The sequence below is a fragment of the Sprattus sprattus genome, assembly GCF_963457725.1.
Source record: "Sprattus sprattus genome assembly, chromosome: 1".
Taxonomy (NCBI): domain Eukaryota; kingdom Metazoa; phylum Chordata; class Actinopteri; order Clupeiformes; family Clupeidae; genus Sprattus; species Sprattus sprattus.
Genome location: NC_137920.1, coordinates 20,082,576 through 20,106,262, shown reverse-complemented (window position 1 = coordinate 20,106,262; position 23,687 = coordinate 20,082,576). Strand labels below are relative to the sequence as shown.

Below are 23,687 nucleotides of genomic sequence, written 5' to 3'. Positions count from 1 at the left end.
GTATTTGATGCAGAAAATAAGTATTTGAACCCCCAAGCAAACAGCAAGAATTCTGGCTCCCAATGACCAGTTATGTGCACAAGAAGCACACAGATTAGTCCTCATTAGGCCTAACAAGTTACACCTGATCACTTGTGAAGTGTATAAAAGAAACCTGTCCAAAGAATCATACTTCACACCTTCAACCTCACCACCATGGGCAAGACCAAAGAGTTGTCCAAGGACATCAGAGATAAGATTGTAGACCTGCACATGGCTGGAATGGGCTACAAAACCATCGGCAAGCAGCTTGGTGAGAAGACAACTATTGGTGAGATTATTCGTAAATGGAAGTAACACCAAACAACTGTCAATCGCTCTAGGTCTGGGGCTCCATGCAAGATATCCCCTTGTGCGGTATCCAGGGATTAGAAACGGTTCAAAGAACGAAAACGAAAACCGGTAAAGAACGAAATTTTGTGATGAACGTAATCGAAAACCGGAACAAAAACTATTTCAGCTGTTCCAGAGTGAAAACAATATTTTCAATTTTAAATAACCGGTTAATAACGTTATTTTTCGTTCCAAATAACCTTTCTTGAAATATTGTGGGAATAAAATAATTGTTAAAATAAATCTTGAAATAAAGTTTTATTCCGGAAGTGATGGGCTTGGCTACCTGCCCGCTAAATGTTACCCAGACCTCCTGGCTGAAGTCAAACTACTGTTGACACTAGCGAGCCGCGAGTAGCCTAACAGATCTGCAATGATTGTGCTGCCTGTGCCCGTTACCTAGGTCAGTGTAGAGCGTGCCTTTTCGCCTCTCAAATATATCCTGTCTCCTTTGCGCAGCAATCTGAAGGAGAATGTTTTGGAGGACATACTTTTCCTTAAACTGAATAAGCAATTTGGTATGTAAGCTATCTGTTGTCCATTTCAAATAGGCTAACTCTCGAGTTAATAGAAGAGAGTAGGCATAGGCCTCTAGCTATGGACATGAGTTGTGTTTATTTTGCGCGTAATGGAGAACGTTTTGTTGGAGATGCTTTCCGAATTTGAATGTAGGCCTAAATGTGACCGGCTGAGTTTGTTGTCATTTTGTTTTGAATAGCCATGGGTCTAAGCTGCTGCATTTCTTGCTTTCTTTTTTTTTAACGGACTTCAGTTCGAAAGACATGTTTGCGTTTAAATGGTCCTGCAGCCTAATTTCATGTTGCCGACTCGAAACAAATAAAATTGAACTGCAAGGTGATATAATGTTGTTTCATTATTTATTATAAGTTGTAGGCAAACTCCGTTTCCACAACGTTGGAAAAGTGCGCATTGCATTTAGCCTATAGGCTTCACGCACGCACCCGAATAATGACAAACATTAAGCACGTGCCCCCCCCCCCCCCCCCCCCCCGCATAATGACAAACATTAGGCACGCGCATCCCCCCCCCCCCCCCCCCCCCATGACATTTTTGAAAAGAACGTTATTAACCGTTCTTTTATAAGGTTCTAACCGGTTAATAACATGAAGAGAAGGATAGGAACACTGGAACGGAACAGAAAAATAACGTTTCTGGTCAGAACGAAACGAAATGAAAAATATTTCGTTTTTAATCCCTGGCGGTATCGGTGATCATCCGGAAGGTGCAGAATAACCCCATAACTACACAGGGGGAGCTTGTGAATGATCTCAAGGCAGCTGGGACCACATTCACCAAGGAATCCATTGGCAACACACTACGCCATAATGGTTTGAAGTACTGCAGCACTCGCACTTTCCTTGCAAGTGGCCAAACTTGCGAAATCGACAGGGGTTCAAATACTTATTTTCCCCACTGTATATATAAATAGTTGAAGTTGCGTGTTCACACTTACGTATAGTTGAACATACACACACACTGTAACGATCACGGCTCCATGAACGAAACATAAAAGGGAGGCCACGCAGAATTTATGTTATAATAATATTTAGGTTATTTATTAAGGGTTACAGTTAAACATTTATCTAATAATTATAACAAACGTGTGGTAAAGGTCAGTGTTGTGAAGAGAAACAAAAGATGTAATGTAAAGCCAGTTAAATGGTAATACAAAACAAACAACGACGATAATCCAGAGCCAACTACAATCCGAAAACCAACGACAATCCCAAATCCAATCACTATCCAAATCCAAGGATAACCACAATCCAACGACCCATCCACAGCTCTCACGACCAATCCAACGCTCTCCCGACTGCAGACTGATCAGGGCTTTTGTAACCCATCTAATCATTGGGTCCACCTGTTTCCAATCACCTGTTGTAATGACAGAGACAGAACAGGCATACCAATATCATGGGGCGGGGCCTAGACCTGCCAGGGTCGTAACACACACATACACACACACACACACACAGAGACATATAGTTACATTTACATTGTCATTTAGCAGGCACTTTTGTCCAAAGTGACGTACAAGGGAAAGAACAGTCAAGCTACGAGCAATAGAAACCTGGTGTAACAATAAATACTACTTTACAGAAGAAATAGAAAAACGAAATAGAAAAGATAAGTGGTGAAGAAGAGGTGCAGGAATGTAACTGCTGTAAGTGCAAGTTAAGCACTAGTCTAAGGCCGAATCTCGATTCTTCTCCTTGCCCCTTTTGCTTAATCTTGTCTTAGTCTTAACCCTAGCACTTGCAAGTGTAAGGGCCAAGGGCTGAGATCTTTCCCCTATGAAATGAGACGCCACTAGGTTTCGGGTACGTCATGCGTGACTGTATGAGCTATGAAACTAGCGATTTAAAAAAAAGTCTAATGAAGAACATGGTTGCAAATATATATGTATACAACTGTGTAGAGCACGAAACAAGACTGTCGTCATTTTTAAATTAATTATAAGCCAAAAATACTTACATGTAGTGTATTTAGCATGATAGCTGGCAAGCTACCATATAAGCCAATGGAGTGGTGGTATACGCGCTAAATGTATACTAAAACTACCGTTTGAAAGCTTCAGTTAAGACCTAAAATACTATACATCGTTCGAGTAGCACATTTCAGATCAAACCGAGTCATTATAAACATATAAAAAGTTGTGTAGATAGCTTTATTCATGTAAAATATTCCTCGCTTCAAGCAGCCATGTTTTTTTGAAAATTCCCGAGCTGGTTTCGCGGTGTGCTCTGGGATAGCCCTTGGAGTTAAGGTAGCCCTCCGATCATCTCAAAAACGAGGGCCATACACCCCTTAACCTTACCCCTTAATCTTGATCAAGTTGGGTATTGAGACACCACTAGCTCTCACATGAACGCGCAATTTCAAGGGTAAGGGGTAAGATAAGGGGTAAGGGGAAGTATTGAGATTGGGCCTAAGTGCTAGTTAGGAAGGGAGGTGCTCTCTGAAGAGTTGGGTCTTCAACAGCTTCTTGAAGGTAGAGAGGGACACCCCTGCTCTGGTAGTGCTAGGCATTTCGTTCCACCAGCGTGGAACTACAAATGGGCATAGTCTGGATTGCAGTACTTGCACTGACGGCAGAGCCAAACAACGATCACTAGGCGAGCGCAGCATCCTGGGTGTAACATTTGCCCTTACAAAAACATTTAGGGACTGTAGGTGGGAGCAGAACCAGCAATCACTCTGTAGGCAAGCATAAGTGACTTGAACTAGCAGCCAGTGGAGCTCAATGTGTAGCGGGGTGAGGTGCGCCCTCTTCGGTTGGTTGAACACCAGGCGCACCACCGCGTTCCGGATCATCTGTAGTGGTTTCACCACGCAAGCCGGTAGGCCTGTTAGGACTTACGCATCTCTGACTTACACATTTCAATAGACACTCAAGAATATATCAGCACTTAAAATACATACATTGCAGGTATTCGCAAAAAAAACTTTTTCACACAGTATGTAATACTCTAGTAGCCAACTAGGTGAACCCAGAAATGTTGAGTACACCAAAGTTTTTTTGCAGAAATGTGAAGTATGGGTCCCCAGTATACAAAAACTGCTGGATGTGAATTTGCATAATTAGCATTATTAGCTTGCGAATGTTGAGCAATTTGCATAATTAGCATTATTAGCTTAATTGTCCAATTTGACCACATATTTTGCACTGTGTGACCAATTCCTACAATATTGGAGTCTTTTTACAGATTTTAGAGGATGCTGAATTCAATTCTGGCACTTTCATACTATAAAATAACCGATTGGATACATTTAAACACATTTGTTATTCATTTTGGACGAAATCTAAGGTTATTTTAATGGTACAACACAGCAATCTTACATATCAGAATCATGAGTGCTCTTGTGAATGTTAAAGCATTTTTTTTCTGGGTGTAGTGAAGCTGAATCCCCTCCTGATACTTGACTCCTGATTCAAATTTGCATTTCTAGAGGAAAAAGCATTGCGATTGCAATAAACTCCTTGTGGTTAAACACCCTGTTGCCTCATGTGAGCGCTGAAGCTGAGAAGGCCAGTTTGCTTGTGAAGTGGCTAGGGTCAACAGATGTCACCAGAGTCACAATGTAAACACTTTGATGGTGATTGGGTATCACCTCTGGCAGACCCACTAAAAACATGGTTAAACTACCTCAAAAGCTGCCGGTGCGATCAACATACTATGTACAAATATATACACTATATACATGCCATACAAGACAGGCCCCGCAAGTCACTACGGTCATGCCCAAAGGCAGAAAGGCTGCCCAGGTTGGTCCGCAAGTCGCAAGATCCAACGAGGACCAAGTTAAAACACCCCCAGACGCAAAAGTTAAAACTGAGTCTGAGCAACCCGGGTCAGCCCGCCAGACGCAAGACTAAACAAGAGGGCCTCACCTCTGCACCACAAAAAGCACACACTGGCTAACACCTTCAGGCAAACGGCTATGCCTCACAATTAATCAACAAAAGGCAGCCTCCTCATCTTCACTATCCTTGTCTGTTCTGTCATCATCTTCTCCAGACCCTTCATTACTCTCTTTGTGTTCTTGCTGAGTGAGTATGTGGCAGCATATCCCATCATTGCCTTTTCAGGAACAATAACTGGTACAGGCCAGACCTGCAGCTGCACAGCTACACTTTGCTGATGTGTAAGGTTTCAACCCGGCTTTGCAACCACAACTGACGACATCCAAAATAGCCGGAGGAGCAACTGGACTTGAATCCTGGGTGGGCATAATCAGTTCCTCTCCTTCCTTTAGGCCCATCTTCTTGTCCCATCCAAACAAAGTGATATCAACAGCCGGTGGATCAGCCTGGTCTGCTGCTTTCCATAAGAGCACCTGTAGGTAGGCACGTATTCCATGAAGGGGCATATTACACTCTGTAGGAGGTAATTTTGTTTTAGCGCTGGGGGCCTTTAGCACTTTCGGTAAATGTCACACCGAGCTGGATCAAAGGTCACAGAGTTCCTCTGATTGTACAGAGCCAGAATGAAAGTCCTTGTTACTTTGGTGATCTGTAAATCTGTGGCTTCTGCCTCTCCAATACAGTGGAGAAGCTTGCCAGGTACAATTCTCATGGCCTTGAGTGCAGATACCTTCCCCTTCCCAACATGATATGTGGTGGTATCACATCCTGAAAGAGCATGCATGGCCAGAATGGAACATCAATGGTCACCCAGGTTCTTTGAAGTTGCATTTATGCTGAGAACAGTGCCATTCCATTGTTCCATCTGTAGGTTAGTTGTGATACCATTCTTGCAACACCAATAAACCATAAGCACAAAGATATCTGTCTCATCACTAAGAATGCAAACAGTTGAAGCCCCATGTCTGACAGCATCTAACATTTAAGATACAGTATAACTGATATATCAGCCTCATCATGAGTGTCAATGCTGTCAGCTTTACTGACCATCACATTCTTACTTCCTACATTGAAAGTACACAGGAGTTCTCTCAGCCTTTGCTTGTTGTGCTTGTTTTTTCAAAACTTTGTCTCCACTGGGTAGAGGTGTAGTCAACGAGAGCTTGTACTCTGTGGAGCTCTCCCCTGCTCTTCTTTGTCTCTCATGGTCCTTGGCAGACACCTGCAAATATTTGTCAAAGATGACTAACAACTAAGCCGATGTCCCATGCTGGCTGCAAGATCTGCCACTGTCCCAGACAATGGCCAAACCACTTGATAATTGAGCTGAGATGCATTCACAACAAGAGCAATCCGAGATTTCTGAACTCCAGCAAGGGTCCGTTAATTGCAGTACTGCGTTTCAACGACGTTGTATTCACAAAGTGACGTTGTATACACCCAAAACTCAGTGTAAATCTTGTATCAAGCACTTGCTCGATCCCAATGCACAGTTTTCGATTACAGTGACAACGTATCACATACGTTTAGTTAGTCACGCAAAGCAATGTTAGGATCAATATCGTATTGGGACATTGAGAGAAAGATCGTGTATTAGTCTTAACATCATTCCTTTCAATATCGTATTGGGACATTGAGAGAAAGATCGTGTATTAGTCTAAACATCATTCCTTGTTTTGACAAATAACCTCATTGGGATTTTCCACGAACCAAAATCCTCACCCATACTACAATGTGAATCATTCAACGTCAACCCTTGCTGGAGGCCAGAAATCTCGGATTGCTCCAGATCCGGATCATCCTGAAATTTTAATGGGGATGTCCCAGGAGGAAGATCCACCTCTTGTGAATTTCAGAAAGATCCGCCCAGTAGTTTCTGAGAAATCTTGTCCACAGACAGACAAACAGACGGACAAATAAATAAATAAATAAATAAATTAACGGACCCGATCGCATAACCTCCTTCCTTGGAGGTAATGACAACATCTGGTGGCTGGGGATTGCAAACTGGAATTCCAAGCTGCTGGACAAGCACTGACTTATTGCCCTTTCGGACACATCGGTTGTCATCAATGATTGACAAGGGGACTGGGCTAAGCTCATATTTGAAGAGAGAAGAGAGCTCCATTTTTCTCTGGCCTCCCGCCACCAACAATCAAGCAAATAATGACACAAGGTCACAAACTTCTGGATCTTAATAGTCACTACCTTGTGAGAGATGGGTGCATTAAATGCCTCCGGAAGTGATGAAGAAAACCTTTTACACATAGCCTGGCCAATCTTCAGCGCATCCTGCACATTCACTTTTTCATTAGCCACCTGTCCATTTTTGATGTGGTAGAGCAGTGCTCTCTGTCATGAGAGGATTTGTGTTTTCCCACAGCATCCTCACAATTCTAAAGCGGTCCTCAGCATCAAACTCCCATCGTGCTTCACCCTCCTCTTTGTATCTGTTGGACAGAGTCTTCTCTGATGCTACTTTATCACTATACATGTCATCCAATGACTGAGAAAGATGTGAACATGTGCCAAATGATTGGATCCAAACTGCAACCTGTTCAGGGTTGGTGGAAATACCCTTCATGCCCCCTGCTCCCTTCCCTTGCCTGATGAATGTCTGTTCCCCAAAAATATCTGCACTCACTGCAAGTGCACCATCTGAATGGCGGCAGACATGACTTCCGAAAAGAAGGTCATCTTTTGCAATGGAAGGAAGGTGTTGCATTTCATGTATATGCCAAGTTATCCATCTAGCATAGTGGTGATGACCAACAGCAAAAAAATAGGGTAGCATCTCTTCAAGGGAGTGTTGTTGCAGCAACCAGTCACCCTCCCTCTCTGCTCGCCAGCATCTACAGTATGTGCAATTATTTGCATAAAAACATGACCGTACCTCAAAAATGTAAACAAATTTAGGTTATCAACATTCACACCAAAGAGTAGGAGCTCTTGTGATTCTGAAATGTGAGTTGATTATGTTCACCATGAAAATAACTTTAAATTTCATCCAATATGAATTTAAAAACCTGTCTGAATGTATCCAAAATTGTTATACAATTAGCATTTTGATGTCTGAAAATGCCAGAATTGAATTCAGCATTGAATTCAGCATCCTCTCAACTTCTAAAAAGACTCCAATATTGTAGGAATTGGTCACACAGTGCAAAATATGTTGTTAGTCTGGACGATTCAGCTAATTATGCAAATTATGCAAATTGCTCAACATATGAAAGTTAGCATCCAGCAGTTTCTGTATACTGGGGACCCGTACTTCACATTTCTGCAATAAAACTTTGGTGTACTCAACATTTCCGGGTTCACAATGGGGCTCTATGGGCTGGCTACTAAACTATAAGCACATATAACTCTTCAAACTGTTAATTGCAAGCATATATGGATATAGGTTTGTCAAACACGACTCAAGCAATTTCAAACATTTGTCATATGATAGTAAGACATGATTCAAGCAATTTCAGAGAGCATACATTTGTTGTATGGTCATCAGCCATAACTTAAACAATTTCAGAAAGCATACATTTTTTAAATGATCATCAAACATAACTCAAGCAATTTCAAAAAGCATACATTTGTTATATGATCATCAAACATAACTCAAGCATAAAATGCATAGGGTCAATGTCGTGGCTGGCGGGTCCATCTTTCTTCGGTTCGTTCAACCCTCCTTACTAACATGTGTATCAACATGTAATAGGCTGAATAATTATACATTAATTATCAATATTTTCCATCAAAGCTCAGTGGTGTTTGAACAGGAGTGTCTCCTGTAGACTCTGGTTTCCTCCAGGATAAGGAGGTCATGTGATCTGGCACAGGGACACTGAGTTCTCTAAAACCCTAAACCCAGGATAGAGGGGCTCAGTGAATGTGGAGTGGAACGTGTGCAGGTGGATGAGTGTGTCAGAGGAGACGCTGTAGAAGGACAGAATGCCTGCTGGCCAGTCCAGGTACACTCCTACTTTGCTGGAGCGGGAGGAGGGGGCAGGTATGTCAGTACTCTTATTATTGTGCCAGGCAGAGTAACTGTTACCAGAGCAATCCAGACTCCAGGATTTGTCACAATATCCAAAATCATGCCACCCTTTCCTCTGGATGCGTTTATATGCCAATGCCATCACAGCCCCATCACCACTCCACTCAGCCTCCCAGTAGCAGCGTCCAGACAGACCCTCTCTACACAGCACCTGAGACCGATCAAATCTCTCTGGGTGGTCAGGATATGGCTGATCCTCACTCACATTTGTTACCTTACTGTTCCTCTCAGAGAGAGAGAGATGTATGTCTGCTGTGTTTGGGTCCAGTGTGAGCTCACAGGCATCTGCAGACAAGAAGAGAGAACATCCTCATCAGAATATGGGGTAGGAAAGGGACTGTTCACTGCACGTGGACACACACAAACACACACACACACACACACACACACAATCATACAGATATTCAAATACATAACATTTCCTGTTTACACACAACCAAACGCATGCTCAAACACACATACACACCATCACACACATATCCAACCAACTTGCGTGTTTGTGTGCGTGTGTGTCTCTGTCTGTGTGTGTGTTTGTGTGTGTGTGTGTGTGTGTGTGTGTGTGCGTGAGTGTGTGTGTTACGGACGCTCATATTCTTGTAGTTTATTTCTAGCACCCCCTGCTGGGGCAGTTATGTTTGTACCTTTTGCTTTCACCCTTTGTCCGTCTTTTCACAGGCTGATTGCCGTGTCCATTAGGCGCACCTGGCGTTCCCCATTTAAGAGCACAGTTCTTACCTGAGCTCTTTCTCTCTCTCTCTCAACACTCTCGGAAGGACTGCGTGACTGGCTTCCGGCTTCGCCACCGCCTCCGTTACCTTTTTCCCAAATTCTCTCTACACTCTCGGAAGGACTGCGTTACTGGCCTCCGACTTCGCCACCGCCTCTGTTACCCCTTTTTCCCAAATCCTCCCTCCTGCGTGGGAGCGTTACTTTTTGGCCTTCGGGTCTTTAACCAATTGTGTGCGGGAAATGAAATAAAATACCCCTGGTTTTCTATAATTCCCGCCTGGTCCTCAATTCTTGTTTAGAGCCTAAGATGGGCCGTAACAGGAATTGATTGGGGGCTCGATCCGTGTCTTTTGACTTAGTTGTCATAAGATTTGAATTCGGCCTTTTCTAGTCTTGTCTCGTCGTAGCTTATATAGATTTTTGCGAGTGTGCAGAACGAGGTAAGTGCATCCCGTTTGAGTGGAGTTCTGCAGGGAGGCCAACCTTTTTTCCACCTTTTTTTTCGGGCAATATCTGAGGAGGGGGCTTTCGAGGCCTCAAGCTCAGTACGGCCAGAAGACTAGGTTCAGGTATAGAGTTTCCAGTTTAGGGAGGAGGGAACTCTGCTGATACGGTTAAATTCACTGTTCTGGTTACACTGCATGTTCTGTTATTTGTTGCTGTGACTTGACTGACTTTTTGCGTGTTATAAAACTTTTCCGCGTTGCCCTTGGTAGCGCTTTAAAAAGGGTCTTTGAGCGTTGCATTTTTGTGTGACGACTTTGTTACATCGCTCTGCAGTGTTGTGCTTGTGCGCCGCTTTGTCAAGTTTCACCATAGCTTGACTTGCGGTACACATCACCAGTGGTTTTAACGCCACTTCCTTAAGCTTTGCTTAATTCAGTAGCTACGTGCTGCTTCCGAAATCGTTTAGATTTCCCGTGTGTCGTTTGCGGGCACACCTCCAGAGAGCATTGGTCTAACCTAGTGTTAAATCATAATTTGTAAAGGGTCAATTCAGTGTACGTTATGGCGTCTGTAAAAGCATACCACATTGAGTGCCTTTATTACTTGTCTAGTTGAGGAAGGTATCATTCCTAAATTAGATGTTAGTTTTTTTTTTCTCTCTTCTGATCTTTAGGCTTTGATCATGGCCATTTAGGTTTACTCAATTGAATTAAATCGTCCTTTACCTGACGGGCCGGAAAAGTGTTCCGGGTAAACGCCTAATTTGAGTCCCACGTTAAAGTTAGGAATAGCCTAACTGTTTTTGTGTTTTTGGATATGATTCCCCATTTAAGAGCACCTTTCTAACCTGAGCTCTCTCTCTCAACACTCTCGGAAGGACTGCGTGACTGGCTTCCGGCTTCGCCTCCGCCTCCGTTACCTTTTTCCCAAATTCTCTCTACACTCTCGGAAGGACTGCGTGACTGGCCTCCGGCTTCGCCACCGCCTCCGTTACCCCTTTTTCCCAAATCCTCTCTCCTGCGTGGGAGCGTTACTTTTTGGCCTTCGGGTCTTTGACCAATTGTGTGCGGGAAATTAAATAAAATACCCCTGGTTTTCTATAATTCTCGCCTGGTCCTTAATTCTAGTTTAGAGCCTAAGATGGGCCGTAACAGTGTGTGTGTGTGTTTCTGAGTTCAACATTCAGGGAGGAGAATGAGATGTGTGTATTTTTGAGAGGAAAATGAGTAGTGTGTGTGTATCGAGAAGGCAAGAGGGAGTATACGTGTAATCTCTTTCTTCTGTGTGTGTGTGTGTTTACCTCCATGTATGTGTGCTTATGTGTGCTTATTGCACTTGTATATCAGTGTACACACACGGATGGATATACATACGCAAAGGAGGCTAGGACACCAATCTTGGTTCCCCCCATTCATTTGAGTAAACCGAGAAACTTGTGAAATGGATTCATAGATTACTGGCTGGTTGGGGGTTTGTGTCCTTGTCTGGCTTGTCGGTCCGACGGTGTAAGAAGTGCCGCCAGAACTAGGGGGAACCAAAATGTGCTACCCAGCTTAACCCTCTAAATCCCACAACGACTGTGACGGGCCTGTTAGAATTCTACTATAGCGGCTGCGGCTGGCTGCGATTTTTATGACACATTTCTTATACTATAACATTCATTCATATAATAATAACCTGCTAGTGGATACATGAACAACATACTTTTATTTTGAAACTGAAAACTGGGTATGCTGTTATTGACTTTTCTGAAGTATTTCTTTGCTACACTTCACTAATGACAGATCATCTGAGGAGTTACAGTGTGTCTTGCACTTATGGCTAGCAATCCTATTCCCACTGGATGAGACCGTATTTATGTGCACCAACGATGACGACCCACCACATTTAAATGATAGTGATGACTTAAGAAATGTCAAAATTCTAAAACGCATTAGAAATAGTAATATAAAAAAAAATACTTTTTTTACTGTGATGGCTTCTACTGTGACGGCTTACAATAATGGCATAGGTTGTTTTTTTTGTCAGGACGTTGGGTGTTCCAGCTCAACTGAAAGTAGTGAAGCGAGTGAGGGTGCTGTGGCAGCAGAGAGGAGTGAGGAAATGGAGGAGGAGAGGAACAGCGACAGGTCTGCTAAGTGCAGGGAAAACTCTGTAAGACAGAGGAGAGGAGGAAGCGGCAGAGGAAGAATGAGGGGAGGGCAGGGCAGGGCAGATGGTTAACAAAGCAGAGAGCCAACCAGTCATTCCCTTGGGTTAGAGATGTAACTGATCCTACCCTTCAGCCATAGTGAGGCAGGGCATCAGACCTGGTAGGGCATGCCTTTTTTGGTTATTTGGTGGAAAACACCAACCTCTATGCTTCTTCAAGTGCATCCTGGTGCATGTCGCTCATTGGTGTTTTCATAGCAACATTCTTAGCTATGACAGTGAAGAGCAGGCAACATTTCACAGAGCAAGCACAAACAGAACTAGCCATCAACCTTTTAACAGAGAAAATACCGAAAGGTAAACGGTCAAAAGTGTGGCTGTATTTCGCACAAAAAGATTCATACATCGCGACATGCAGCAAATGTAACAAAATAATTGTGTGTAAAGAGGGGAGAGAAGGCAAGAGTCAACCGCAGGTCAGCAACCGCAAACTGAAAAATAGAAGGAGATGACAGCAAAATGTATCCTAGTATCCTAGTTTCTTAAAGGGTAGGTAAACATTTTCTCGTACTCCGTGTGTTCAAGTGACAAGATCAACTATAAACAAGATAGAAAATATAGGTATGAACAAATCAGAAAATGGTGAAATTTCATGAAATAAATGCAAACAAAATAATACATTTTTGAGTCCAAAGGCAAATATGCTCATATTTTTGAAGCTGGAGAGTGTATAGAGTGTGTTTTTTGTATTTATTTATATTTATATTATTAAGTATACTATAAACTATTGTTTACAGTTAATATAAAATTCATATTTTGAAGTTAAAAAGTTTGAAGCTAACAAACTAACAAACAGGCTGACAGTGTGACAACAGCACTGTTCAGGACCACCAAAGAGTCATCAAGACAGCAGAGAAGGAGCTCCACTCCCAACTCTGGAGCTCACTCACTACCAAAGAGTCTGCAGACACACCTGAGGCATAGTAAAGAACCCACCGATGCTGTTATGTCCCTGTGTGTGCACAAGATTTGTGCTTGATTGCTGCTGTGTCTGCATTTACATGTTCATATGCATGTATTCCAGGATGTCCCGTCATTTTGTGCATTAAAAAAAAAAAGTATCGGCTCAGGCACCGTTTAGGCACCGGTATCGTTTTAAAAGTATCAGAAAAACCCAAACGCTACCCATCCCTAGTTATCACTGTTGCGGACCTTGTGCTTAATTATAATGCCAATATGGGGGTTGCAGACCACATGGATCAGCTAAGGAGCTACTATAATGTAGAAAGAACAGTAAAGAGGTGATGAAAATGTTTGTTTTGGGGAATGTGGTTAAGACTTCAGAGGCATCTGCCGAAAAATAGAAAGCAGTTTTCATTGAAATGAAACTTGTGCATGAGTTGTGTGATGGTTACAGCGGTAGGAAGTCAAAAGCAAAGGAGCAGCTGACTGTCAGTGAGCGTGTTTGCATGTCAAAAGCACCTTTGGAAATATATTTACTGAGAAAAATGGTGACGTGTTCAATACTTATTTTACCCTCTGTATATGTGCAATCCCTTACCTCTTGTGTGTGTGTGTGTGTGTGTGTGTGTGTGTGAGTGTACATCTGTGTGTGTGTGTGTGTGTGTGTGTGTGTGTGTGTGTCCTTGTTTATGTGCAATACTAATAATTCATGATTGTGTGTGTGAGTGGGTAAGTAAGTGAGTGAGTGTACTGTATGTGTGATTTTATTTGTGTTTTCAGATGACATTCATGATTCTCTGTGTGTGTGTGTGTGTGTGTGTGTGTGTGTGTGTGTGTGTGTGAGGGAAAAAATAATAAAATCACTCACATTTCCTCAGTCCTGGTTTAATCCTGCACTCTCCTCCATGGTCATACCTCAAGAAAGAAGGGGAAATAAATTACAGCAGGGGAAAAACTGCATGCAATACAAAAATGTTCAACTGTACATTTTGCATTGTCTACCCCCTTCTGGTTGGATGCTAAACTGCATTTCGTTGTCTTAGTACTTGTACTCTGTGCAATGACAATAACGTTGAATCTAATCTAATCTAAAGAAACGATAATATATTTCATAGTCTGTTTACACCTGGAACACCTTTTCAGGACAGCTGTCATATAGCGTTACAATGACAAACTGGACCCCCTTCAGTTTTCCCATCAACAAATCAGATAACCCAAGGATATCCAGAGCAAACAAAGACAGCCATGTTAGAATGCGGTTAATTATCTACAGCTCAGTATTCAGCACCATCATCCCCTTCACACTAACAGACAAACTACTCATGCTGAGCTTTATCCCCTCCCTCTGCAGATGGACTTCCTCACTAGCAGACCAGCACTGGGCCTCTCTCCTCAAAGACATTAATAATGAACACTGGCTGCCCTCAAGGTTGTGTGCTGAGCCCCCTGCTCTACACACTCTTTACACATGACTGTATTGCCTCCCATAAGAGGATCTCCTTCATTAGGTTAGCTGATGAGACGGCGTACAGGAGTGAGGTATCAAGCTGAGTGACACATGACTGCACTGCCTCCTATGAGAGCAACTCCATCATCAGGTTTGCTGTTGACACCACTGTCATAGGCTTGATCACTGGCGGTGATGGGACAGGGTACAAGAGTGAGGTGTCAAGCTGAGTGACATGGTGCCATAAGAACAACCTTTCCCTCAATGTCAGCAAAACTAAAAAGGTGATTGTGGATCTGAGGAGAAGGAAGAGGACATCAGCACAAACATCACCAGTTACTTCACATCTGAAAAGGTATATAAACTTCTACAGGTGCATTATTGGGAGTTAAAGAACACTTACATCCGTATTCTCTTTATAGATTACAGTTCTGCATTCAATATGATCCTTCCAGGCAAACTCATCTCCAAACTTCAGGACTTAAACCTCAATGCTACATTGTGTAACTGGGTATTGGACTTCCTGACCAATCGCACACAGAGCGTACAACTGGGGAAGCATCACTCTTCAAATCTGACCATCAGTACTGGCGCCCCACAAGGTTGCGTGCTCAGCCCACTATTATACACTCTCTACACCCATGACTGTACTCCCTCCTGCCCATCCGACTACATCTTCAAATTTGCAGATGATACAACAGTGCTTGGCCTCATCTCCAACAATGATGAGTCTGCCAACAGGCAAGAAGTGGGAAACCTGGCAGTCTGGTGTTCTGAGCACAACCTCAGTCTCAACATAAAGAAAACGAAAGAGATGATCATTGACTTCCGGAAGTCTGCCCAGCATAATCACCATTAATCACCATCTCCCACTCTACATCAACGGGGAAGAGGTTGAGCGAGTCACCTCTCTAAAGTTTCTGGGTCTGACACTGACGGAGGAGTTGTCCTGGGTCAAAAACACAGCTTCCGTTTTGGGGAAGGCCCAGCAACGCCCCTTTTACCTCCGGAAGTTGAGGAAAGAACACCTTCCTCAGAGGCTGCTGCATAACTTCTACCGCTGTGCTATAGAGAGTGTGCTTCCATACTGCCTCAATGTATGGTTTTACAGCTGCACAAAGGCGGAGCAGGCAGCCATCCAGAGGCTGATTAAAATAGCGGGAAGGATCATTGGAGCAGAGCTGCCCGACATCTTTTCCATCTCCTCCTCCCGTTGCCTGCAGCGCTCTAAACGCATCCTCACAGACCCTTTCCATCCTGCCCATCATCTGTTCCTGTTACTCCCGGCAGGGAAAAGGTTCCGATCAAAAAAGGCACGCACCTCCAGGATGGCAAAGAGTTTCTATCCCCGTGCAATAAGGCTCCTCAACAGCTCAGGAGCCTTATTGCACTGATGTGCCCTAATTGACAACACCTCTGCCTGCTGATATTTCAATGGGATTCAACCCTTTGCAAACACACTCTTCCAGTTTGTGAGACTCAGGAACTAGACAAGGCCAAAGGGTGCCGATTCAGACATGCCTGTTTTGGACCAGATACTGTTAATGACAGGGGTTTGACACACACAGACATGTAGAGACATGGCCAGTTTATCCAGAATATGTCACCTAAGATCAAAATGTTATTTACACCAAGCAACGGCTTCAAATGTTATGTACACCCAGATAAACACCCAGCACTCACCTGAAAGTCTCTAGTTTACAGCTTGGATCATTTAGAATGTCTGTGAGCTCTCTGACACCTGATGCTCCTGGGTGATTGTAGCTAAGATCCAACTGTTTCAGGTAGGAGGGGTTTGATTTGAGGGCACAGGCCAAGAAAGAAAAGCCCTTGTGTGTGATGAGACAACAAGACAATCTGAAACAAGATAAACTATTAGAAAAAAAGGGAAATGCACTAAACAACAAGGCATTTGCAAATCCAGCCATTTTGTCTATCAAAATCCCACAAACTCAAAATGTACCTATTTTATGGTCTTCTACTGAAAGTGTCTTATTATTCTACTCGGATGTTTCTTAGAATTAGAAGTAGGGTAAAGAGATATCTGTGTGTTCCTGAATGTGCCATTTTGATTTGTATGCCTTGTATCAGTGATAAGGATTGGGGTGTTTTGGTCATGTCTCAAAGGTCATAGAGTTGTTCTAACTCCTGAATCTGGACCCAGGATGACCTACGTGATCCAAACTCTGTCACTCCTCCCCTTTCAACTAATAAAATTCCGTCAAGTCATGTTTGTTCCCTGTGTAGTTAGAGAAGCTGGTGAATCTTTATGTAAAGATTTCATCAATCATCCTACTATTGCCTGACTGAGGTCTCCATTCTTGTGGTATGACATTTTTTACATATCTTGGCCTCCATGGGGAAACTGAAGGTTCAGCGAAGTGGAGATAGATATATTGGTTCACGTTCGCTCAATCACTGAACCTGATTCAATGTGTGCACTGCTATATTGTTGTTCAGCCCTCCATCACCTACAGCGAGATGCTTAAAAGAACACGATTATAAAGAATATGCTATTGGTGGCATTAATGCATAAACTGTCTACTATAACAATATAGATGTGTACATGGCGAGATTAATAATTTCTACAAGGGACATGGGTTCACTACAATATATATGGACGTGGGTGCAATCAATGGTTCCAATTACGTTCGGAAAGTTTGCAATTTCAAAAAAAGTCCTGTTTGTCTCTAATTTCAGCTATGGCCGTGGGGAAATGTATTGACCAGTGCGCCGTAGCAATGCGTCAAGTACCTGGGTGAATATTTGGCTGAGTGAAGGCTGAGATATACCAACTGCTGATGCTATAACTGTTTGAAATGATCCGATGCCAATATTTGCAATGTTGTCCGGAGTTTAACATGAATGTGATCTCCGGTTGGAGGGTTCTATGTCGTCTCTGATCTGGTTCAGTAATTGAAGTATTGCATGGCTGGTTAACCTGTACTGTCTAATGATTTGTGGATCGCTTAACTGAAACAGTGTTATACGAGTTGAAAAAAATATTTCTGTGCGCTGTCTCTGTCTATATCTTCGCCTTGCTCTTATAACTGCTGCTCTATCAACGTTTTCAGACTCAATGGAAATGCGCTGCCTGGTTAAGATGTGCTTTTATGAGGCGGAGAATTATCCCGCAAATTAGAGACGTGCGCTGGTCAGGCAATTTTAGTAAATACCACGCAATACATCATTAGGCGCACTATTCTTCTCTCCTCCCATATATTTTGCGCTAGACGCCCATGTTTCCACCCACGTTTCGTGTCCTCCCCGTCCACACCCACAAAGCGTTAATATGCGCTGCACCCCCTTAGTAAATACCGTTTTATGTTTACGACCGCTATTTTACGCCTGAAATGGGTGCAAACCTGTTAGTAAACCAGGCCCTTAGTCTACCAGGAGACATCGGTGTCACGAGTGTTCTGTCACTTTCTTCAAAATGCAAATAGTTTCGTATAGACCAAAATGTAAGCAGTTAAAAATAATGAATTTAAATACAAAAATATTAATGATTAATCGAAAATGAACGTTAATTTTCCCGACGATCAATAAAGACAATTTAACCGAATAATTATACCCTGAAGAAATATCTAGCATATGCATCAAAAGCTCCAATCTAGATACTGGAATGAAAGTCAAACACCAACCTTAATGTCTGTAGTTTACAGTGAGGGCTACTTAGTCCTGCAGAGAGAAGTTGAACTCCAGAATCTTTCAGGTCATTGTTTGTGAGGTCCAGTTCTCTCAGGGAGACTAATGAATGCAGAGCAGAGGCTACAGCCTTACATGATTCCTCAGTTACCTTACAAGCAGCCAGTCTGCAAGAGGGTGGACAGAAAAAGAAAGAGAGTGTTCAAAATTAAGCAATAAGCCCCAGAGGCCGTAGTTTGCGCTGATTTTAGAACAGGTAAGGGGAGTTGTTAGGCACGACGCGAAGCGCAGTGCCATTAAACCCCCTGACCTGTTCTAAAACCAGCGCAAACCACAGACTCGCGGGGCTTATTGCTTTTGTAAAACTGTTACTACAAATATTTGATATGGTTTCATAAATAAAGACAATTCAATTTAAGAAACAATGATGAACCGTCATTCTTCCACCACTAAAAATTATAGTTCCTAAATAAATCGTTGCCATGCAACCCTTGAAGCAACGCAACAGCCAGATGGAACACTGGGTATGATATGCGCTATATGAATGCCTTGCCATTCGCTGTGCAGTAATATGGAATGTTATCAGGTCAAATTGTAAGGTAATGCTGGATTTTACAACGGCTTTTAGCCAATCACAATCAAGGATTTGAACAATCAGTTTTAGAAGTTTAGATTTACACAGATATTGGCATTTTAACAATCAAATAAGGAGCAAAATGAACATAAAAAGTTGGATAGCAAACTAATCTAGAACATGCATCAAAAGGTCCAATCAGGAGTGAAACCTCATCATAGAACGAAAGTCAAACACCAACCTTAATTTCTTTAGTTTACAGTGAGGGTTACTTAGTCCTGCAGAGAGAAGTTGAACTCCAGAATCCTTTTGGTCATTATAACTCAGGTCCAGTACTGTCAGGGAGACCAATGACTTGACAGCAGAGGCTAACGCCTTACAGGATTCCTCTGTTAGCCTACACGCAACAAGTCTGTCAGAGGGTGGAGAGGAAAATAGTGTTGGCATCATGTTACAAAAGGTTCTGTTTAATAAGGGTTGATTCAAATACAAGACACTAGTAAAGATACTGTGTAACATAAGAGAAAATATATGTTGGTAATTTGAAGCCTCTATGAAACAGTATTCAATCTCCAAATACCAACCTGAGTGTTTCAATCTTAGAGTGTGGATTCAGTGCTTCAGAGCGCAGCATTCCTCCACAGTCACCCAGAGTAGTCTTACTCAGGTCCAGCTCTCTCAGGTGACAGTTTGCTGACTGAAGAGCAAAAGCTAAAATATCTCCAGCCTTACTGGTTCCACAGCCAACAAGTCTGGAAAGCATACATGGTATAATAAAATGCACCAGTAAAGAACATAACTCTCACTAATAAGCAACCTGATGGGTTCCTAACACATCATTCTATAACCCACAGTGAGATGGAGGATAGGAAATAGTATGCATTGATGCCAGTGTGAGGAACAAGAGGCAAAATAGAAAATACCACAGACTACTCTGTTAGTTTACAACCACAGAGGAGATGAAATAGAGCTTTGCAAACTTGTACAGACTCCTTCAAAATGTATTTTTGTGTCTTCAGCACAAAGTGTGGATTCAATGCTTGATATTTACAGTTTATAAATATATTTATACACACACACACACACATACATACACACACACAAAGCAGCAACATATTAGGCACAACACCTAAAAAAATGTAATGATGTAGATAAGGCCTCTGTGAACAGTTTTACTGACTTAAGTGTCTCCAGTTGGCATTTGGGGTTTCCAAGACAAGAGAGCAGCTTCTCTTCTGATGTTTGCAGATCACAGCCACTCATGTCCAAGTCACTCAGTTGAGGAACACAAAACTGCAAGACTGACGCCACAACCGCACATGAGCTTTCCTTGAGTCTACAACAGATGAGTCTACAGGGGGGAGGAAGAGACTGTAAGAAACAGGTCCTCTACATCTCTTCAATTTCCAAATAAGGATACGAGTGAAGACATGGGTTCTCTGTCCAACAGCATTTCTGTTACTATACAGACCTGACTTTACAGTCTTGATTCAGTGGTTGATGAAGCTGTTCTTCTACGCTGTTCTGAAGCTCGCAGTCACTGATGTCGATCTTTCTCATGTGGGGGTTTGCCCCTTGAAGAGTCAAGGCCAAAAACCTTCCTAGCAGTTTACAGCCAGCAAGTCTGCAAAAACAAACAATTGAGTAACAGACAAATTATAAAATCAGAGAGCAAATTCTGCCTAGAATCAAACATTGGTTTTACTTTAATCTGCTTAATACAGTCTAAAGTTAACAGTATGTGTCTATTAAAACAGTCTTCAATATTACATACCTTAGTGTCTCCAATTTGCAGTTTGGACTCTGAAGAGCAGAGAGCAGCTTATCTCCTGACTGCTGCAGGTCATTCTGACTCAGGTCCAGCTGTCTTAAGGGTGAGTTTGCAGACTGCAGAGCTGAGGCAACAATCTCACAGGACTTTTCTGTTAGATTGCAGCCAGCAAGTCTACAATTATAAATTATACGTCAGTTTGTGGAGGAGATTGCTATGTGATTTTCAAAAGTATACATTGAAAAGAAACACTACATCTGAGCTACACTTAAGAACTGGCAATGAAAATTATGTTTGATAACGCTTTATAATAACCTTTGTTAACTTGTTACTGCTTTAACGCCCCCTAATGGACCCGCGGGCGGGCCCGTACTGAATAAATCGCCAAAACAAATCCTCAAAATTCTATTTCTGAAAATATGATTCAAACTCCCATTTAATATTTTTTTGTGGTAATCCAACTATGTGTAAACCGATTTTCAGTTGTCTACATGCATCCGTTACAAATAAATACAATTTTAAACACACCAAGACACATCCTCATTTTTTACATATGGAGCAGCCTCCTCCCATAACTAAGCCATTTAAATGTGTTTCTGCATTATCCGTACCTTAAATAACGTTATAGAACATTCATTTACCTTCAAAACATCTAAAAAAACAGACTTGAACTGCATGGTTATGTCCATAAAGTTGTTTATTCACTTGCTCACGACATTGAGAAAAAACGTTCACTTTCTTGTATGTTTCTGATGACGATCTCCTCGCTCTCTTCCTGACATCACTACACGTCAGAATCTTTGGATTTTATTGGCTGTTAAACACATGTTTGTCATGAGTGACAGGCATTACCACCAATGGCATCAGCTCTCAAGCATGAAGCTGCTCAGGCATGTCCTATCATATCACTTTACACTTCTTGTAAGACTTCTCAGTAGTGATTGACACCTGTTTTACCGAATAATAGAGATTCTACCAAAAAAGTAGGTAGGTCATTTGCCCTGATTGCTCAGTCCTGGAGTTTAGATTTTTGAAAGCGTAACTCAAGAGTCTCAGCTGCGCTCCCGGTGCGTAAATGGGCCATTTTGTTTACCTTCAAATGCGCACAGCAAGTGGTTTGGTCCACACGATCCTGAGGGCTTGTTTGTGCATATTTTTGGCTGCAATTTGTCTCCCTTGTACTCATCCATCATGGCAAGACGAGGATTGCAGATGAGTGAAATACATGGGATGATTTTTGATGATTTTAGGGGAAGCCAGTGGACTCAGCATGGACTAGCATGCTAGCATGGACTCAGCATGGACTAGCATGCTAGCATGGACTCAGTGGAAGAGTGAATGGAATTGATGCCATCCTCGATGCGTAAGTAATTTAAACCAACTACTTTTCAGTGCATACCAGTAAGCTATGCATATGCCTTATTCTCTTTAGTGCTTTATTTTTTGTATCATTGTGGGATGTAGTTTGCTAGTAATGGATATTGGTTAGCATGCTGCTGCTGTATTTACGTAGCTGCAATGTAGGCTACAACATACTAACATAGCACAACCTGCTTCTTGCCTCAAAACGCATAGAAATGTTTTATTTACATCTGCTAAATGCATGCTAAATGCATAATGCCTATGTTATTATCACACTTCAGCTTGACTATGGTGTTTTTTACATATGTTTACATTTTACATATTTGTGCATTAGCTTAGTAAATAACATGAAGCAAAATTCAATTGTAAGGCATGACCCAGTCAAAATATTTATATTGTCCAACGTTTTTATCTTGCAGTGACCCAGCCCCAGCTCCAGCTCCAGCTCCAGCATCACCCTCACCCCCACCACCACCCCCGTCGCCACCACCACTACTACCAGCTGCACAGCCTCCAACAGTGACACAATCCAATTTCAAAAGAAATTATAATATTAGTATAAAATGGAGTTATATATGTCTGTACAACGAAAAAAAACAATGATATACAATGAGAATTTTTTTTTATGCATTTGGAGAGCTTGGAGAGGTTTTGGACATTGGAGACGCCTGAATGCACCATTTAGATATTGCTGTGCAACACCTGGACATTTTTAGATATCTGCTCCAAAATTTGTACTTTGTTTCTCAGGAACATGTTGAATCAGGAAATATAGAACATGACAGAATTTACTTCCCTTGAAACCATCCACACACTGTCAAACATAAAAATGAAAGGCGTTTTTTTACATTTTTGACATTTTGTTCTGTATAAGATGCTTTGAAATTGATACTTAATGATGAAAATAAAAGTCAGGAGGTGAATGCATGTCTTGGCCCATTTGTCTTCTTCAATTTAAGATATGAATGATCTTTGTATCATGTGTACAACTTCAGATATTGAGTGTTATTATGTGTAAGTACAAATCGTTCCAAATTAAGGCGAAATATCCCACTGCAGTAACAGGTTAATAAACAGTTTATGTTTATGTCTTTTCATAGTCTGTTCATCATTTACAAATCATTATTGCAACATTTAGAAACATTAGTTCGCTATTTATAAATTAGTAGAAATGTATTTATGAACATGTTTCAAATGATTTTCTAATGATTTATAAGATTGTTTATAAGGTATATGATAATGGTCTGTTCACATTTAATAAATCATTTAGAAATGACATATCAACCAGTTATACAATATTTACAAATTATTTGTAAGATAATGTACAAAGTATGTGATAATGGTCTACTAACTATTTATGGGGCATTATGAATAACCTTTATCGTTCATTAGCTATTGTCTAATTCATGAGTGTATTCATAAATATTAATAAATGTAGAAATACCTCAGTTGACACTCAATATAGGTCTTTAGAAACCATTTAATAATTATTAGTAGTGTTTTGCAGTGCTTGATCTAAAGTGGGCACTTTCTATACTTTATAAACATTTATAAATGGCCCGGAAAAATTACAAAAGTACAATCTTAAAAAGACACAGGGGCATATAAAGTATAGTGACCGGCGGAAGTCTACGCCCAGTTTCAAAATGTCCACCCTTTGTTGCCTTACAGCCTGAAATAAACATGAAAAACTAGAGTAACTGATAAATTGATTGATGCACACCAGTCACATGCAGGAGAGAGTCCGCACACCTAGCCTCACAATGGAACATGTTCATACTCTGC

The 23,687-nt window shown here is 41.8% G+C and overlaps 1 protein-coding gene across 1 annotated transcript in view; it reads right to left on the bottom strand.

Annotated features, from left to right (window-relative positions):
- Window positions 1-8,060: 8,060 nt before the first annotated feature.
- Window positions 8,061-23,687, bottom strand: part of LOC308374268 (NACHT, LRR and PYD domains-containing protein 12-like) — a 35,481-nt gene continuing 19,854 nt past the window's right edge. Inside the window, exons 5-13 of the mRNA XM_080850006.1 lie at window positions 20,544-20,714; window positions 20,241-20,393; window positions 19,950-20,120; window positions 19,354-19,521; window positions 19,011-19,181; window positions 18,192-18,362; window positions 16,231-16,404; window positions 13,969-14,015; window positions 8,061-9,095 (exon numbers count right to left, since the gene is read on the bottom strand). Coding sequence (XP_080706132.1) covers window positions 8,575-9,095; window positions 13,969-14,015; window positions 16,231-16,404; window positions 18,192-18,362; window positions 19,011-19,181; window positions 19,354-19,521; window positions 19,950-20,120; window positions 20,241-20,393; window positions 20,544-20,714 — 1,747 coding nt within the window. The 3' untranslated portion in view covers window positions 8,061-8,574. The remainder of the gene's footprint in view (window positions 9,096-13,968; window positions 14,016-16,230; window positions 16,405-18,191; window positions 18,363-19,010; window positions 19,182-19,353; window positions 19,522-19,949; window positions 20,121-20,240; window positions 20,394-20,543; window positions 20,715-23,687) is intronic.